This window comes from Neoarius graeffei, chromosome 23 (assembly GCF_027579695.1).
Source record: "Neoarius graeffei isolate fNeoGra1 chromosome 23, fNeoGra1.pri, whole genome shotgun sequence".
Taxonomy (NCBI): Eukaryota; Metazoa; Chordata; class Actinopteri; order Siluriformes; family Ariidae; genus Neoarius; species Neoarius graeffei.
The window spans coordinates 60646360-60665107 of record NC_083591.1 but is presented as its reverse complement, the minus strand read 5'-3'; the positions used below and the strand labels follow the sequence as shown (position 1 = coordinate 60665107).

The window sequence follows — 18748 nt, the reverse complement described above, 5'->3', positions numbered from 1 at the left end:
CCCAGAGAGAGACGTTCTTCTGTTATGATTCTTCTGAATGCTCAACTTCTGATGAGGCAACGTGCTGGAGCAAAGAGGTTGGTCAAATTGTTTTCACCTGATAGAACACAGTCTTGTCCTTTCTATGTTAAATGCATTTTGGTACGCAATTATTCTTTTAGCCCAGCTATCTTTATTATCAATATTTTTTATATTGGTCGGTCAGCAACTAGACTAGCACGCTAGTCTTGCTCCACTAGCATAGAAGCTTTAGTTAGCTATCTGTCCCATGATCTGTCCTGACCTTAGTTTGCAGAGATTACACTAGCAGTAGCTCGCTAATCAATGTGTAACTAACATTTTGTCAAGGCTGGCATTATGCCCTACCTATACTGTTAATGAAGTAATGTATTTATCATTCGGTTAAAATGTGCTGGTGGGGTCCGTTTTGCTTTTGTGCCAGGGAACCTTAACACTAGCGCCCCTGTGCTACTTAGTGAGATTAGCTAGCCAATGGTGGTATGGTAGTTTAATGTGTTGACATTTGACAAAGACAGATTACCCTTTTAGAACTTTTATATGTAGCTATATCTGGAAACTGCACTTAATTTACATACAATAGCTACATGACATGGTTTTAATCTACTAATAACTTTTCATATTGGTCTCTAATGTATATTGATATTGCAGACAGTTTACAATCAGAGACGTTAGTTTTTCTAAAACGTTAGTTTTTTGTTGGATGCAGTAGGCTATACAGTCATTGGTTGGATGTATGGAGTGCTGTCTCGCTAGGTTCGGGTAGTAGCTCTACCTGTAAGTTGTGTTTTACTTTGTGTATGCTAGGCAATGAAATGAAAGCTAATAGTTTTGTAAAGTGATAGGCTTTAGAAAGTAAACAACTTGTGTGTTGATGTGGTATCCTGAATAATTATAGTGACATGCATTACCACCCCATGCCACCAGAGGGTATAATACCTGTTGAACCATTGAGTAAATACACTTAGATAAGAGAATACCTAGACGAGACAGGGAACGTGTATGTGAGTAGTTGTGTTCGTGTGCAATAAAGAGACAAACAACAGGCCTTGGATCCACCGAGTGATTTTATAATTTAGTACACATTATCACATATTGGCGACGAGGATACTGGACGTACAAAAACAAGTGCTTGGCTGAAGACGGACAGTGGATTGAAACACGGGGCGAACGGTAAAAAAAATTTTAAAAAAGGACAAAACTGGCTAAAGGGCGAACACGGGATCAGGCGGTGAGCACGTGAAAAGCGAACATGAATGTGATGGTAGGAAACCTGTCAGCATTTGATGCGAAAGAGCAGACTTAGGAAGAGTACTGCGAGATTCTCGATCAGTTTTTTGAGGCTAATGGAATTAATGATGGAGACAAGCAAAGAGCTATCCTCATTAGCGTTGTGGGACCAGCCACATACAAGCTCATAAGGAACCTGGTGAGTCCAGATAAGCCCAGTTCGAAAACATATGACCAGATAGTAACTATGATGAAAGCCCACTTCAATCCTAAACCGAGCGAGATTGTGCAGAGATACAAATTTGACTCTCGTTCCCGTCAGCCTGGTGAAACTGTGAGTGCATACGTAGCAGAGCTGCGACGGCTAGCTCAGGATTGTAACTTTGGCACTACTCTGGAGCAAATGTTAAGGGATCGCCTCGTATGCGGTATCAATGATGATAGGATTCAGAGACATTTATTGTCTGAAACCGACTTAACATTTGAGAAGGCATTTCAGATTGCCGTAGCTACCGAAGCTGCCAGTAAAAATGTCCAAGACCTACAGACCAAAGCCCCGTTGGCATGCAACAGCCTTAAAACAGAGGGAAAGGAGAGAAGGGGAGATTGGAAAAAGAAACAATGCTACAGATGCAACGGAAAACAACACAGTGCAGCTGAGTGCAGATTTAAAGAAGTAAAGTGCCACTGCTGCGGAAAAGTAGGACACATCGCCAAGGCATGTAGAAATAAAAGTAAAGGGAGCTCGCGACCAGATGATAGGAATCCAAACAGAGAAGAGCGGCGCGTGCGTCCACAGAAAGCACACAAGGTATGTGAGAGGCAAGATGGTGGTAGTTCTTCAGAGCAAGAAGAAGCATTCACATTAGCTTGCATTAAAGCAGAAACCTCAATTAGGGGAATTAAGCCATTTGAAGTAAATGTGGAAGTGAATAGGAAGGAAGAAAGCTTTGAAATTGACACTGGATGTAGTGTAAGTGTGATGAATGAGACAAAATTTAATGAAACGTGGAAAGGGAACAAGCGCCCACATCTAAAACAAACCCAACTCACACTGAAATCGTACACAGGAGAGAAAATTAAAGTTGTAGGAGTAGCAGATGTGGAAGTAGCATATGCCCAGCAAGTGAAGACATTGCCCCTAGTGGTGGTGAAGGGTACTGGACCTAGTTTGCTAGGAAGAGCATGGCTGGAGACACTAAAGCTGAAATGGGATGAGATAAAACATGTCAGAACAGAGACACAAGGGCTACAGCAAGTGCTCTCAAAGCATGAAGATGTTTTTAAAGAAGAACTAGGCATGTTAAAAGGCATGAAAGCAACAATTCGAGTGTCAGCTGAAGCCTGTCCCAAGTTCTACAGACCCCACTCAGTCCCGTATGCCATGAGAACAAAGGTAGAAGAGGAGCTAGAGAGACTACAGAGAGAAGGCATCATAGAACCAGTTAAGTATGCTGAGTGGGCAGCACCCATCGTACCTGTTCTGAAGCCAGATGGTTCTGTCAGGATCTGCGGCGATTATAAACTAACAGTTAACAGGGCCTCCTCACTAGAGCAGTACCCCATTCCCCGCGTCGAAGATTTGTTTAATACACTGGCAGGAGGGAAACAGTTCTCCAAATTAGATCTAAGTCATGCTTATCAGCAGATTGTGATGGACGAGGAGTCCAAGAAATACCTAACGGTCAACACACATCGTGGCCTGTTTACTTACAATAGGCTCGCCTTTGGATTGTCATCTGCTCCAGCAATTTTCCAGCGAACCATGGAAAGCTTGCTACAGGGCCTGCCTAGAGTAGCAGTGTATCTAGATGACATATTATTAATAGGGAGAGATGAAGCCGAGCATCTACGCACGTTGGACGAGGTACTGAGGAGATTGAAGGAAGCTGGCCTGCGGCTTCACAGAGGCAAGTGTGCGTTCTTAAGAAATGAGGTGGAGTACTTAGGTCATATTATCAATGCAGAAGGCCTGCACCCAGTGCAAAGCAAAGTGACAGCCATTGAAGATGCTCCACAGCCAACCAATGTGACCGAATTGAAAGCTTACCTTGGTCTTCTGAATTATTATAACAAGTTCCTCCCTAACCTAGCCACATGCTTAGCTCCGCTCCATCAAATGTTGAGAAAAGAGACCCAGTGGATGTGGAACAAAGAGCAGGAAGATGCTTTTCGAGTGTCCAAGCAGATGTTAAAATCAGCCAAAGTTCTGAGTCATTACTCAGCAGACAAAGAGTTGGTACTGGCATGCGACGCCTCACCATACGGAATAGGTGCCGTATTGTCTCAGGTCATGGAAGATGGCAGCGAGAAGCCATTAGGCTTTATGTCGCGCACGCTGACACCAGCTGAGAGGCGCTACTCGCAACTCGACAAAGAGGGTTTAGCCATCATGTTTGGAATTAAGCGGTTCCATAAGTACCTCTATGGACGAATGTTTACAATCAGCACTGACCACAAACCGCTGATCTCGCTTTTCCATGAGAAGAAGCCGGTGCCTCAGATGGGGTCACCGAGAATGCAACGATGGGCAACCTTGCTCCGAGCATATGAATACAAAATCGTATACAACCCAGGAAAAGAACACGCAAATGCGGACGCGCTGAGCCGGTTGCCTCTGCCACATACAGAGAAAGAGGACGACACAGACCAAGTCCTAATGCTAGACGTGATGGAAGATCCACCAATCACCACAGCTCAGGTGAAGCAGTGGACAGCGAAGGATGGCACACTTTCGCAAGTGTTACTCTGGTGTCTGAAAGGATGGCCAAAGGAAGTGGATACAGCGTTCAAACCATACAGCCAGAGGAAGCTGGAACTTAGCGTGAAAGATGGATGTGTACTCTGGGGGTCAAGAGTGGTAGTCCCGACGAAAGGAAGGAGTGTCATACTGAGACAGCTGCATGCCACGCATCCAGGCATATCCAGGATGAAGGGTTTGGCACGCTCGTATGTGTGGTGGCCAGGGATGGACTCCAACATCGAGAAGGAAGTTCAGTCTTGCCACACCTGCCAAGAAAACAGGAAGTGTCCTGCAGGGGCGCCGCTTCATCCCTGGGAGTGGCCTGAAACACCCTGGAGCAGACTACATATTGACTATGCTGGTCCTTACCTAGGCAAGATGTTCCTGATCATTGTCGATGCACATTCCAAATGGATTGATGTATACCCAACAAATAGTGCAACAAGTCAGGTGACTATTGAGAAGCTGAGACAGTGCTTTAGCACACATGGTCTGCCCCAGACAATAGTATCTGACAATGGAACATGCTTTACAAGTCAAGAGTTTGAGACATTCCTGAAGCAGAATGGAATACAGCACAAAACATCCGCACCTTTCCACCCGGCATCCAACGGCCTCGCGGAAAGAGCTGTTCAGACATTCAAACAAGGAATCAAGAAAACAAAAGGAGACACACTGGAAACAAAAATAGCCAGATTTCTGTTCAACTACAGAATTACACCACAAAGTACTACTGGCTTATCACCGGCTGAAATGCTCATGTCCAGAAGACTGCGCTCCACACTGGATCTTTTACTGCCTGATGTGAAATCCAAGATTCGTAAGAAACAACTCAAGCAAAAAGAACATCACGACACACGCAGTAAGGGGAGGAGTTTTAATTCTGGAGATGTCGTTTATGTTCATAACTACAGCCATGGACCAAAGTGGATACCAGCCGTGGTAGACGAGAACACCGGACCTGTATCCTACACGGTACAGACAGGGGATGGACGCGTGATGAGACGTCATGTCGACCAGATTCGTAAGCGTCATGCATCATCATCAAGCAACATGTCCAGTCCTGAGGTGAGAGGGGAGCCTGACAGCCTTCAGTTGCCAGAGCGAGCACTGGAGTTCGTGCCTGCAGACCCGGTCATTCCGACTTCAGTAGGAGAGGAAGTGGCTGAGCAGCCTGCTGAGCCAGCCCAGGTTCATCCTCAAGCTGAATTCATGCCAGAGGCAGGAGCTGAACCATCACCTGTACTGCGAAGATCTGAGCGTACCAGACAGACTCCTGCTTATCTGAGAGACTTTGTTAGATAGTAAGTGACATCCCTCAAGCAAGAGCAAGAATGCGCTCTGGGATTCACTGGAAGGATGGCAGTCTACCCACCTTCCTAGCTAGTTCTTTTGTTGTCTCGTCTCGTCTTCTTCCGCTTTATCCGGGACCGGGTCGCGGAGGCAGCAGTCTAAGCAGGGAAGCCCAAACTTCCCTTTCCCCAGACACCTCGGCCAGCTCCTCGGGAAGAACACCGAGGCGTTCCCAGGCCAGCCGAGAGACATAGTCCCTCCAGCGTGTCCTGGGTCTTCCCCGGGGCCTCCTCCCGGGGGGACATGCCTGGAACACCTTTTGTTGTTTTAAAAGGAAAAAAAAACTATTTGTAAACCTATATTGCCATAGAGATTTTTGAGTTAGATTTTGGCATTTAGCCTTTTATGAGAGAGTAGAGTATAACAGTGTTTAATTCTTTTAAGACATTCTTAGTTCTTGATAGTATGGCATATTTACAACTTTACTGTTAAAGTCAAAAGTAATGTTAATGTTAAGGTGGCAGTTAATGGGTACTTTCACCTGAGCAGTTTAAACTTAAGAGGGGAGGGATGTGGTATCCTGAATAATTATAGTGACATGCATTACCACCCCATGCCACCAGAGGGTATAATACCTGTTGGACCATTGAGTAAATACACTTAGAGTCAGATAAGAGAATACCTAGACGAGATAGGGAACGTGTATGTGAGTAGTTGTGTTCGTGTGCAATAAAGAGACAAACAACAGGCCTTGGATCCACCGAGTGATTTTATAATTTAGTACACGTTATCACAGTTAGCATTACTAGCAGGTCAGCCTAGCTCGCGTTTTCGCCTGTGTGCTATTCAGTTTAGTGATATACTTAATTTGTTTCTTTTACTTTTACGGAAATTGAGGATGAACACATCTGTATAAGTTTGAAGTGTTCAGTAAAGATCCACAATCTAAACCGTTCGCTATCTGTCTCAGGGGCGTCAGTAGGAATTAAGCTTTACTGGGGCACTGCCCCCCCGACACACACACAAAATGCCCCCCCCCGCACAATGCACCTTAACGTTCCTGATATACATCTACTGGTAAAGTTAAAAAGGGAGAGTCTGTTCAAGAATGCATTAAGATGTTTATTTAAACATACTCTATTGTCTTTCATATGCAGTAAATCTGCCAAACATTTCATGGAACAGCTAAACAGCTGAATAACCTAACTAATTTTGTTATGTATTTGATTCAAGTTTTCTATTATGCAACCTCAACTCTCACGATTCACGAACTTAGCTGGTTAGTTATGACTGACTAGCACATAGCCTACAACCTTAATCTTACCTCTCTCATCCTCCTCCTCATCTGTCACTGTTTCCCTGCCCCGTCTCTGCTTCGTGAGAAGAATTGTCTGATATCCATCTGGAAAAGTAATTTAATTTCGTTTAATTCGATGTAGTTTAATGGGTTTGTTAGAATATGGTTTGCTTAGTTTTGTTGCAAAAACTTCGCGCTACCTTAACTCATCCAGAGCCCATTCTCTGACTCATCCACAGAGTAGACTCATCTCTCCAGTAGGCTAAATGGACTCATGGCACGCCGCACGCACACTATGTTTACAGTGAGAATCTCCCAGACCAATCAGAAAACTAGTTAGAAAGAAGAGGCGATAGAAGTTTGAAACACACTCTGTCCTACAACTTACAGTAGATAAATGATCTGCCAAAGAAACTCGTTTGTTATGAAAATCTTTCAACATTTTCTTACTGGGGCACAGCTGATTTTTACTGGGGCACGTGCCCCAGTAAAAAAGGCCTAGTGACGCCCCTGATCTGTCTATTTTTTGATACATCGCTAGGGCAGAATAGTTCCATTCATTGCTTGGGAATATACTTTCAGAAAAGATGGTTTAGATGGTTGAATCTGTTTTCCTTGATGGCACAATAGCTCAATACATATTTGACAAGATGACTTGATTGTGAGTCTTTCTTGAGCGTAAGTAAAAATGATTTCTACGATTTGCATAAACTGCTGCATCGACAACCTATGCCCCCCTCCTGGAACCTATGCCCCTCCTTTGCCACTCTAAGGAAAAAGTTCTGGAGCCGCCACTGACTGCGACACTTCTTAATGCTGGCCTGACATCCCCTAAATCTCTCTCTCTCTCTCTCTCCTCCCCCTGTCTGCCTGTGGTTTCATAGCATAGTGTGTGTACAGTGCTACAGTTTTGTGGCCCATGCTTCATTGTTTTCAGGAAGCTGCTTTGTGCAGCAGATGATCATACTGTATGTCACTGTGTGTTTAATATGACTGACTGGAACCTAAACTATAGTTATCATCCTGTGTTATTTTGATAATTCTCCCACAAATCAGCGATTATAAATATCACATAAATATGATAAATTATCAGTCTTTAATAGACGAATTTAAAAGTTGGCTGTGTGTGTGTGTGTGTGTGTGTGTGTGTGTGTGTGTGTGTGTGTGTGTGTGTGTACAGGTGCACGAATGTTCACCCACATTTGTTTTCCATTGAAATGGGATCACTCTGTAATGAAGATAAAAAAGAGATAAAAATGTACTCTCTCTCTCACACACACATTTACATTTACAATTTCTTTTCCAGAGTAAAGTACAGTGTCTTGTCTCTCTATCAGAAACATCATCATGTTAGTTCAGGAGGTCAGTGTGGAATAAATCCATCCAGCTAAAAGCCTGTTAGAAAGGAGTTACAGCATTATCCTCTCTCTCTGTCTCTCTCAGTCTCTCTCTCTCTCACTGCCACTTTTCTTCACTGCCTTCTGTCAGCCTGTTTGGTTTTCACTATGCATACCAACACAGAGAAGCAGTGAGGAAGTAGAACTCAGAAGTTGTTCGTCTTTGATGGCAGTGGTGTTGTCTGGAGGCTAAAGTTTTCAGGTAAGCAGCCTTTTAACTTGACACATATTCACATTAGTCTTCTTTCATTCAGATATTAAAATGTGCTGAAGTTTAAATCAATATAAAAGTCCCTCATGTCCCTCGTGTCTGAGTCAATGGTGTGAAGGCCACCATGCTGTTTTTAGTGAGTGCTAAAGATCTGAACAGAAAACACATAAGTAATAATAATAATAATAATAATACACTTTATTACAGTCATTAATGAATTGAATTGACCATCTGAATAATAGAGCAGTAATCATCAGCAAAGAAAATTTTGAGAAAACAAGTTTTTTTAATAATAAAAAAAATTATTTATGGATTTGACTTTGTGAGGTTCTGACAAATATATTTTTATATTTTATACACTGAAACACTACAATCTTCATTCTAACATGCCACATGGTCTTTATCACCATTTGTGATGCTTTCGTGTGTGTGTGTGTGTGTGTGTGTGTGTGTGTGTGTGTGTGTGTGTGTGTGTGTGTGTGTGTGTGTGTAAAGTTCTCATTAAAGAGAAAAAGGTCAGCTTAAACTAAAACTTGAACATTTTAATGTCACAGCTCTCAGGGCCACACCATACTCGACATGTGCTTCATCATTCAAATTCACCTGAAAGACTTGATAACAAGCTGATTTTACTTTTTTTTTATATTCACAATAATCGAGCTTGGTGAGAAAGCTTCTGTTTGAACAACTTGTTCATAAATGCAGAAGTGCTTTATATACAGTGGCAAGAAAAAGTGAGTGAACCCTTTGGAATTACCTGCATTTGTGTATAAAGTTATCTTATAAATTTAAAAATCCTGTCTCCAATTAGCTTTTGTTGAATTCATTAGCCTAGGGGTTCACGTAGTTTTTCCAACATACACTGTGAAGTTTGAATGATGTACTCAGTATGAACAAGAACAAAGCAATAATTTGTGTTTTATTAGTTAAAACAGATTGTTTGTTCATTATTGTAACTTGGATGAAGATCAGACCATATTTTAAAATAAATTTATATACAAATGCAGGTAATTTCAAAGGGTTCACTTACTTTTTATTGCCACTGTATAAACTATAGGTTAAACAGTCTCATGTATTTATCTGTGAGATGCTCAGAATCATATATGTAACCCTTTCACCATAGGCTCGTAATATGAGGGACACTTTATGCAGTCCTCGAGAAAGTATTAAACCCCGTGATACTTCAAACTTGATAAAATGGTGAAAGAGACATCTCCTTATATAATAAACTTGTCTAGAGTAGCTATGACTTTCACTCTCTCTAATTACTAATAAGAGGCTAAGGGAAAAATCCTGGTTTTAATAACCCCAAATAATGTACTGAGATGGGTGGCACGGTGGTGTAGTGGTTAGCGCTGTTGCCTCACAGCAAGAAGGTCCGGGTTCGAGCCCCGTGGCCGGCGAGGGCCTTTCTGTGTGGAGTTTGCATGTTCTCCCTGTGTCCGCGTGGGTTTCCTCCGGGTGCTCCGGTTTCCCCCACAGTCCAAAGACATGCAGGTTAGGTTAACTGGTGACTCTAAATTGAGCGTAGGTGTGAATGTGAGTGTGAATGGTTGTCTGTGTCTATGTGTCAGCCCTGTGATGACCTGGCGACTTGTCCAGGGTGTACCCCACCTTTCGCCCGTAGTCAGCTGGGATAGGATCCAGCTCGCCTGCGACCCTGTAGAACAGGATAAAGCGGCTACAGATAATGAGATGAGATGAATGTACTGAGATATGTAAATGAACCTGTTCAGTGTACAATGTAAGAAACAACAAGACAAACACCAACAACATTATCTCAGTTTCAACTTGTATTGACTGAATGTTAATGTGTCCAAGTGGAACCATCCACAGGAGCAGAGAGTGAAACAGAGGGAGAGAGGAGCCACAGCAGGAGAACTGTGTCATGACCAGACATCAACATCACACCAGAAATCAGGAGTACGCAAGCTCAACAGTGAGAGAGAGAGAGATAGAGCATCCAAACATTGCAGTTTACTAGAATTCTCAATGCCCATGAACCTTCTGCCAAAGAGAAAAATAATTAACAAAAGGCTTGAATAAACAGATATAGTTGTGGTCAGAAGTTTACATACAGTGACATGAATGTCATTTTGGATATGAATGTCATGGCAATATTTGGGCTTTCAGTAATTTCTTTGAACTGTTATTTTTCTGTGGCGGAATGATTGTACAGCATACATCTTCATCTCGTCTCGTCTTCATCCGCTTATCCGGGGCCGGGTCACGGAGGCAGCAGTCTGTGCATGGAAGCCCAAACTTCCCTTTCCCCAGACACCTCGGCCAGCTCCTCGGGAAGAACACCGAGGTGTTCCCAAGTCAGCCAAGAGACATAGTCCCTCCAGCGTGTCCTGGGTCTTCCCCAGGGCCTCCTCCTGGGGGGACATGCCTGGAACACCTCCCCAGGGAGGCGTCCAGGAGGCATCCGAAAGAGATGCCCGAGCCACCTCAGCTGATTCCTCTTGATGTGGAGGAGCAGCGTCTCTACTCCAAGCTCCTCCCGAGTGACTATGCTTCTCACCCTATCTCTAAGGGAGCACCCAGCCACCCTGCGAAGGAAACTCATTTCGGCTGCTTGTATCCGCGATCTTGTTCTTTCGGTCATTACCCAAAGCTCATGACCATAGGTGAGAGTCGGAATGTAGATTGACCAGTAAATCAAGAGCTTCGCCTTTTGGCTCAGCTCCTTCTTCACCACAACGGACTGGTAAAGTGACCGCATCACTGCGGAGGCTGCACCGATCCGCTTGTCAACCTCACGCTCTATCCTTCCCTCACTCGTGAACAAGATCCCGAGATACTTAAACTCCTCCACTTGAGGCAGGACTTCTCCACCAACCTGGAGAGGGCAAGCCACCCTTTTCCGGTCGAGAACCATGGCCTCGGACTTGGAGGTGCTGATTCTCATCCCAGCCGCTTCACAATCGGCTGCAAACCGCCCCAGTGCATGCTGAAGGTCCTGGTTTGAAGAAGCCAACAGGACAACATCATCCGCAAAAAGCAGAGATGAAATCCTGTGGTTTCCAAACAGGATTCCTTCCGGCCCCTGGCTGTGCCTAGAAATTCTGTCCATAAAAATTATGAACAGAACCGGTGACAAAGGGCAGCCCTGCCGGAGTCCAACATGCACTGGGAACATGTCTGACTTACTGCCGGCAATGTGAACCAGATTCCTGCTCCATTTGTACAGGGACCGGACAGCCCTTAGCAAAGAGCCCCGAACCCCATACTCCCAAAGCACCCCCCACAGAATACCACGAGGGACACGGTCAAATGCCTTCTCCAGATCCACAAAGCACATGTGGACTGTTTGGGCAAACTCCCATGAACCCTTGAGCACCCTATGAAGGGTACAGAGCCAGTCCAGTGTTCCGCGACCAAGACGAAAACCGCATTGTTCCTCCTGGATCCGAGGTTCAACTATTGGCTGAATTCTCCTCTCCAGTACCCTGGAGTAAACCTTCCCTGGGAGGCTGAGAAGTGTGATTCCCCTATAATTGGAGCACACTCTCCGGTCCCCTTTCTTAAAAAGAGGGACCACCGCCCCAGTCTGCCACTCCAGAGGCACTGTCCCCGACCGCCACGCGATGTTGCAGAGGCGTGTCAGCCAAGACAGCCCCACAACATCCAGAGACTTGAGATACTCAGGGTGGATCTCATCCATCCCCAGTGCCTTGCCACCGAGGAGCTTGCAAAACACCTCAGTGACTTCGGCTTGGGTAATGGACGAGTCCACCTCTGAGTCCTCAGCCTCTGCCTCCTCAATGGAAGACATGATGGTGGGATTGAGGAGATCCTCAAAGTATTCCTTCCACCGCCCGACAATGTCCCCAGTCAAGGTCAACAGCTCCCCACCTGCACTGTAAACAGTGTTGGCAGAGTACTGCTTCCCCCTCCTGAGGCGCTGGACGGTTTGCCAGAATTTCTTCAAGGCTGACCGATAGTCCTTCTCCATGGCCTCCCCGAACTCCTCCCAGTTCTGAGTTTTTGCCTCCGCAACTGCCCGAGCTGCAGCACGCCTGGCCTGCCGATACCTGTCAGCTGCCTCAGGAGTCCCGAAGGTCAACATGGCCTGATAGGACTCCTTCTTCAGCTTGATGGCATCCCTTACTTCCGGTGTCCACCACCGGGTTCGAGGATTGCCACCACGACAGGCACTGGAGACCTTGCGGCCACAGCTCCAAACAGCTGCGTCTGCAATGGAGGTAGAGAACATGGTCTACTCAGACTCAATGTCCCCCGCCTCCCTTGGAAGCTGGGAGAAGCTCTCCCGGAGGTGGGAGTTAAAGACCTCCCCGACAGAGTGCTCGGCCAGATGTTCCCAGCAGACCCTCACCATACGTTTGGGCCTGCCAGGTCTGTCCGGCTTCCTCCTCCGGCAGCAGATCCAACTCACCACCAGGTGGTGATCAGTTGACAGCCCAGCCCCTCTCTTCACCCGAGTGTCCAAGACATAGGGCCAGAGATCAGACGAAACGACAACAAAGTCGATCATCAACCTCCGACCTAAGGTGTCCTGGTGCCACATGCACTTATGGACACCCCTATGCTCGAACATGGTGTTCGTTATGGACAAACCGTGACTAGCACAGAAGTCCAATAACAAAACACCACTCGGGTTCAGATCAGGCATACATCTTTAATTTAAAAAAAAACTAGAATTTGGTGCACAAGTTTTAATTTTCTTTGGGTCTTCTGAAATCAACACAGGGTCAAAATTTTACATACAGTGTCAAAAATGTACATACGCTCACTTAAATTATTAATTCAGAGGTGCTGAAACTTCCAAAATGTCTCTTATCTTGCCAATACCGAGGTCTCTTAACTTCAACTGATCATGACTGACTACAGTTGGTAGCTTCTCTGTGCCTTCATAAAAAGGGTTTGTTTACAGCGTTCATTGGATTGACCAACACACAGTAAAATGGGAAAGTCCAAGGAGCTCAGTGCACATCTGAGAAAGAGGATCGTAGATGTACACAACTCTGGAATGTCTCTTAGAGCCACTTCTAAACAACTGCAAATTCCAAGATCAGGTTCAAACAATTGTATGCAAGTTATTGTGAGGTGTAGTCACTTTGCCAAGCCACTTTGCTTCAAGAAAACCCAAACTGTCACCCTCAGCTGAAAGGAACTTAGTTTGGATGGTCAGGAACAACCTGGGAACCACCATGGCACAGCCCTGCCATGAACTGGAAGCTGATAGATCACTGTTTACAGTTCAGATCACCATGGACTAAGAGGCTGCTATCCAAGAAATAACTCCCTGTTCCAAAATTGACACCTTCAAGCTTAACTAAAGTTTGAAGCCGACCACACAGACAAAGAAAAAGCCTTCTGGAGGAAAGCTGTATGGTCAGATGAGACAAAGATTGAGTTGTTTGGCCACAATGACCACCATGTACAGAGGGACACTGTACCAGCTGGTGGTGGTGGTAGGATTATCATGCTCTGGGGCTGTTTTGCTGCCAGTGGAACTGGTTCATTGCACAAAGTGGATGGAATAATGAAGAAGGAGGACGACCTCAGAATTCTTCAGTATAAACCATTAGAAACTTCAGCATGACTTGGGACTTGGGAGTTACAAGAGGACAATGAACCCAAACACACATCAGAGCTGGTTGTGGAGGATAAAGCAGGCTTACATTAAGCTCAAAACAAGTCCTGACTTCAACCCTATTGAAAATATATGAACCGTGCTTATAAGTCGAGTCCATGCCAAGAAAAAAAATTAATTGAACTCTACCAATTCTACCATGAAGAGTCATGAAATATCCAACCAGAATTCTGCCAGAAGCTTGTTCATGGTAAACAAAAATGTTTGCTCAAGGTGAATCTTGTGATGAGACATTTTATCCAAATATTAGGTTTGCTGTATGTATAATTTTGACCCTGTGTTGATTTCAGAAAACCCAAAGAAAATTAAAACTTGTGCACCAAATTCTAGTGTTTTTTTATTAAAGCTGTATGCTGTACATTCTGCCACAGAAAAAGAACAGTTCAAAGAAATTACTGAAAGCCCAAATATTGCCATGACATTCATATCCAAGATGACATTCATGTCACTGTATGTAAACTTCTGACCACAACTGTATGTTTTCAGCTGAGACTTAAACACTGAGACTGTGTCTGAGTCCCAAACACTACTTGGAAGCCTGTTCTATAACTGTGGGGCTTTGTAAGAGAAGGCTCCACCCCCTGCTGTAGCTTTCATTATTCAAAGGACTGGAAGAGATCAAAGTAAACATGGTGGATCATAAAAGACTGAAGGTTCACTCTGGTCCTGCAGCAAAGACAATTTAGTATACCTTATAGGTTATTAACAGTATTTTATAATTCATGTGAAATTTTACTGGGAGCCAGTGCAGTGTGGATAAGGGTAAGGGTGATGTGGTCGTATCTTCTGGTTCTCGGGACTCAAGCATTTAGGACTAACTGGAGCTTGAGGTACGGCTGAGAATGACAACAAACACAAGTTTTTATGTGCATCAGTCTGTGTCCCTCTTGTTGTGTTTGATTTGTGTGTATGTTTCGTTCAGTGTATGTTTCTTTTGTTGCTTCTGTTTCAGCATGGCAGGCTGCAGTGACTGGGTGGATTGTGTTCAGTTTGGGTTCTACATTCCCATCCTTGCCACTGGTTTTCCTTTAAACATGGCTGCACTGTGGCAGCTGTTCTTCCATGTCCGTCGCTGGAATGAATCCACTGTTTACCTCCTGAACCTCGTCATTACCGACTGCCTGCTCCTGCTTGCACTGCCATTTAAAATCCTGGCTTACCACCGCTCATGGAATCTCGGACACATTTCCTGCTGGCTGTTTGAGAGTTTTGTCTACGTCAACATGTACGGCAGCATCCTGCTGAGTGTGTGCATCTCTGTGGATCGCTACGTCGCGCTGCGCTTTCCCTTCCGGCGCCTGCGATCCAAACGGAAGGCTGTGTTTGTCTGCACAGTCATGTGGACATTAGTGTTTGGGTTCAGCTGCCCGGTTTACTTTTTGCACAAGAAAAGCAATAGTTCTAATGAGTCCTTCTGTTTCCAGAACTTTGCCAATGACACATGGACGAAACAGTGGATCGTAGTGTGTGTGGAGTGTGTGTTTTGGGGTAGCACTGTTGTCATGGTGCTCTGCTCAGTGCATGTTGTTAAAATCCTGCATGATTTACGCAAACGGAACCCCAGTGATGCTAAACTGCGAAACAACAAGAGTATAAAGATTGTGCTCAGCAACCTGGTGGTGTTCCTCTTGTGTTTCATTCCGTATCACATTGTTGTACTTCTTTATTTCTACTTTAAACAGAACAACGACAGTGCAGAAGTCATCAATAATCTGCGTAAATTTGTTCACGTTAGTCTGTGTGTGAGCAGCGTGAACTGCCTCGCCGATGCAGTCTGTTATTATTTCATACTAAAAGAAAATCTGCAGCTTGCACAGCAAGATGCCAGAGCCAACACACTCACACACACAGTGACACACACTGAGAGGTGTTGAGGAGCTCTGGAAAAAAATGTTACATAAAACATGAATCTGTGCAGAATTACGGTGTTTAGATATAAACACGTGGTTTTATTTTACTGCTACATTTTACTTAACCAGGGGTTTTCAGTGTGGTGGTTGGTGTGGTTTTGTAGCTGGAATGGCCGCATACACTAAATGGATTTAACAAAATTTAAAATATTTAAATGTATTACTCTTATTCATACTCACACAAAACCACAGTGGCAATGTGTGGTTTATCTCATTCAGTCATAACACTGAATGTGTTTTTGATTCAGATTCTGTCCAGTATGGCGGCAGGCTTTAGACATAATTAAATTAGATTTAGACAAAGCAGACACTGAAATTGCACAGCGATGTGTAAGAACCAGGAAAAAGAAAGAGGAGGATTAGCGACACGAGCTGCCGAGTCGATAAACTTTCAGTAACAAATGTTTCACTCAGTTTATTTCCCCTTCTTATAGATCAGATACCTGATCAGTGAGTTTGAGCCAAACTGTGTTTTAAAAATTGTTTTCTTCTTTCTGCATTGGGTTTGCTCCAGGTTCTCAGGTTTCCTCCCACTTCCCAAAAACGTGTGTGTGTGTGTGTGTGTGTACTTCTGATCTCAGGAATGATTTTTGGATCCACTGAAACCCCAACCAGGATAAAGTGCTAGCTGAAAGTGAATTAATGAATGTTCTTATGAGGGCCAAAACTTTTGCCCTCATGAGATAGTGCGTGAACAGGAATCTGTTCCCAGCTATAAGTAAATACACAGACAGACAGACAGACAGACAGACACACACACACTTCTGTTATACAGCAGTGCAGCTGCAGCTCTTCTGTATTTACTGAATAAAGACGTTGGTACACCACTTCCTGTTTGAATGAATGTAAAAATTATTTCTGTGTCTGACTCTGAACTCTAGTTTGAAATCAGAATCTCATTAAACATAAATGCTCAAAAATTTGTACTGTACACCAGACAACCTTTGTAAATTTTATGAAATCTATTTTCTGCATTTGTAAATCTCATCACATTTTTATTTGTATTTATTTACTTTTTCACATGGAAATTATTTTGTATTTTTTGGATGCATGAAGATGATTTAGATGATTGTTTTGAAATTCTGTCGTATAAAAACAACAGTGCAGTGACCAATGGGGTGCACCCAATTCCTGCTAATACCACTGTATTATTATTATTATTATTATTATTATTATGGCGGCACGGTGGTGTAGTGGTTAGCGCTGTCGCCTCACAGCAAGAAGGTCCGGGTTCGAGCCCCGGGGCCGGCGAGGGCCTTTCTGTGTGGAGTTTGCATGTTCTCCCCGTGTCCGCGTGGGTTTCCTCCGGGTGCTCCGGTTTCCCCCACAGTCCAAAGACATGCAGGTTAGGTTAACTGGTGACTCTAAATTGAGCGTAGGTGTGAATGTGAGTGTGAATGGTTGTCTGTGTCTATGTGTCAGCCCTGTGATGACCTGGCGACTTGTCCAGGGTGAACCCCGCCTTTCGCCCGTAGTCAGCTGGGATAGGATCCAGCTCGCCTGCGACCCTGTAGAACAGGATAAAGCGGCTACAGATAATGAGATGAGATGAGATTATTATTATTCAGTTTGTAGAGTTCACTCATGAAACCCTACAAACCAAAATAAAATTGTTGAAAATTATTGGGAAATTAAAAACATGCACTAGCTGCAACTATACTTCATTACATGATGATTAAGTCATAAATATCATTATACAATCAACACTCTAGAGAATGTGCAGGTATAAATGAGTTAAATGTGAGTAGACTAAACAATACTAAAATATAAATGAGGATTAAATACATAATTGCTTAAACCATGTAATGCTTCAGTGTGTTTTCATAAATTCAGTGTTTTTTCATCAGGAACTGTGTTGAAAATTCATTCCAGGATGTGTTACCAATGGAGCACTGATACCACTGTGACATAAACACATCACATAATCTGCTGTCATGTTGACTTGTTTCCATATCTCACAGTGCTGTGTTTCATAAATACCACAAGTTACTGTAAAGTCTGAAGACCTGACAGTGAAGCGCGAAGCTTCACTCGCTCTGCAGATTGCATGGCAGCTGGTAAAATATGTTGTACGTGTGTTTGTGCTTTCAGTATTTTTGCGTTCCGGCAGTCTCTAGTCAGTCAGAATGTGGAGTGGTGCTGTGTTTACATCACATGTTTCTGTATTTTACAAGTAGCTCTGTCATTCTGTCCTCATCACCATGAGGTCACCATCAACACCCTCCATCTCTGTGCTGAAAAATACATGTACATATGTATAGAGGGATCCCGCATGACGTCACCGCGCCGCGAGATTTCGGTAGTCGCCATATTGGAAGACCAAGTACACATCTATGCAAGTACACATCTATGCAAGTACATACATACATAAAACAAACTACACCTGAAATGTAGCCAGGGCCGGTTCTGCCCTAATTTGGACCCGGGTGCAACATCGCGCAAACCCCCCCCCCAAAAAAAAAAAAAACACACCAGTCTAAATCAGGACAACCAGTGTTCAAACTACGGGGGTACTCGGGGGAGCCGAGATCCCCTGAAACAGACATGAGATCCCTTGAAAACATGATTTGGGAAATGTTGGGGGGTCTCTAAAATATTGGCAAAATGATGTTTATTGACATAGCAATCGTGTGTAACGGGAAGCATTTGCATATCCGAAGTGTTGTGTTTACATCAAAGATAAAATAAATCGATATGACAACGACTGCTGCTGCCAGGTTGGTTGTTGAGTAGCCTGACTGTTTTTTTTCTTGCGTGTGGTATCATTGTTGACGCGAGGTTGTTTTTTGAACATGCCAATGCGGACACGATTTCCCCTGATGAGTTATGACTTCAGACGCGATGCGTGTGTGGAGGTGTGGAGTCCGCGTGATATGTGCGTAAGATAGGCTTCTCATGTGTTTGGAGATCCGCGCTCCGAGACAAGCGCAAGCACCCCCCAGGGAAAAAAAGGGACCCCCCGAAAATATCGGCATAGTTCGAACACTGAGGACAACCATCACATAACTATAACTATAAACATTTTAGAT

The 18748-nt window shown here is 44.1% G+C and overlaps 1 protein-coding gene and 1 pseudogene across 3 annotated transcripts; both read left to right on the top strand.

The window, feature by feature from the left end:
* Window positions 1–1270: 1270 nt before the first annotated feature.
* On the top strand, window positions 1271–5296 carry LOC132871344 (uncharacterized protein K02A2.6-like; annotated as a pseudogene).
* A 2799-nt stretch (window positions 5297–8095) lies between these two features.
* Window positions 8096–16583, top strand: gpr55a (G protein-coupled receptor 55a). 3 transcript variants are annotated; one of them, XM_060905513.1, is made up of 2 exons: window positions 8096–8180; window positions 14762–16583. In XM_060905513.1, the coding sequence occupies exon 2, from the start codon at window positions 14763–14765 to the stop codon at window positions 15681–15683; it is 921 nt and encodes a 306-aa protein (XP_060761496.1). In that variant the 5' UTR covers window positions 8096–8180; window position 14762; the 3' UTR covers window positions 15684–16583. The 3 variants fall into 3 exon arrangements, with proteins under 3 accessions (XP_060761496.1, XP_060761497.1, XP_060761495.1); XM_060905514.1 differs by lacking the exon at window positions 8096–8180 and adding an exon at window positions 10033–10128; XM_060905512.1 differs by lacking the exon at window positions 8096–8180 and adding an exon at window positions 14454–14639.
* The last annotated feature ends 2165 nt before the right edge of the window (window positions 16584–18748 follow it).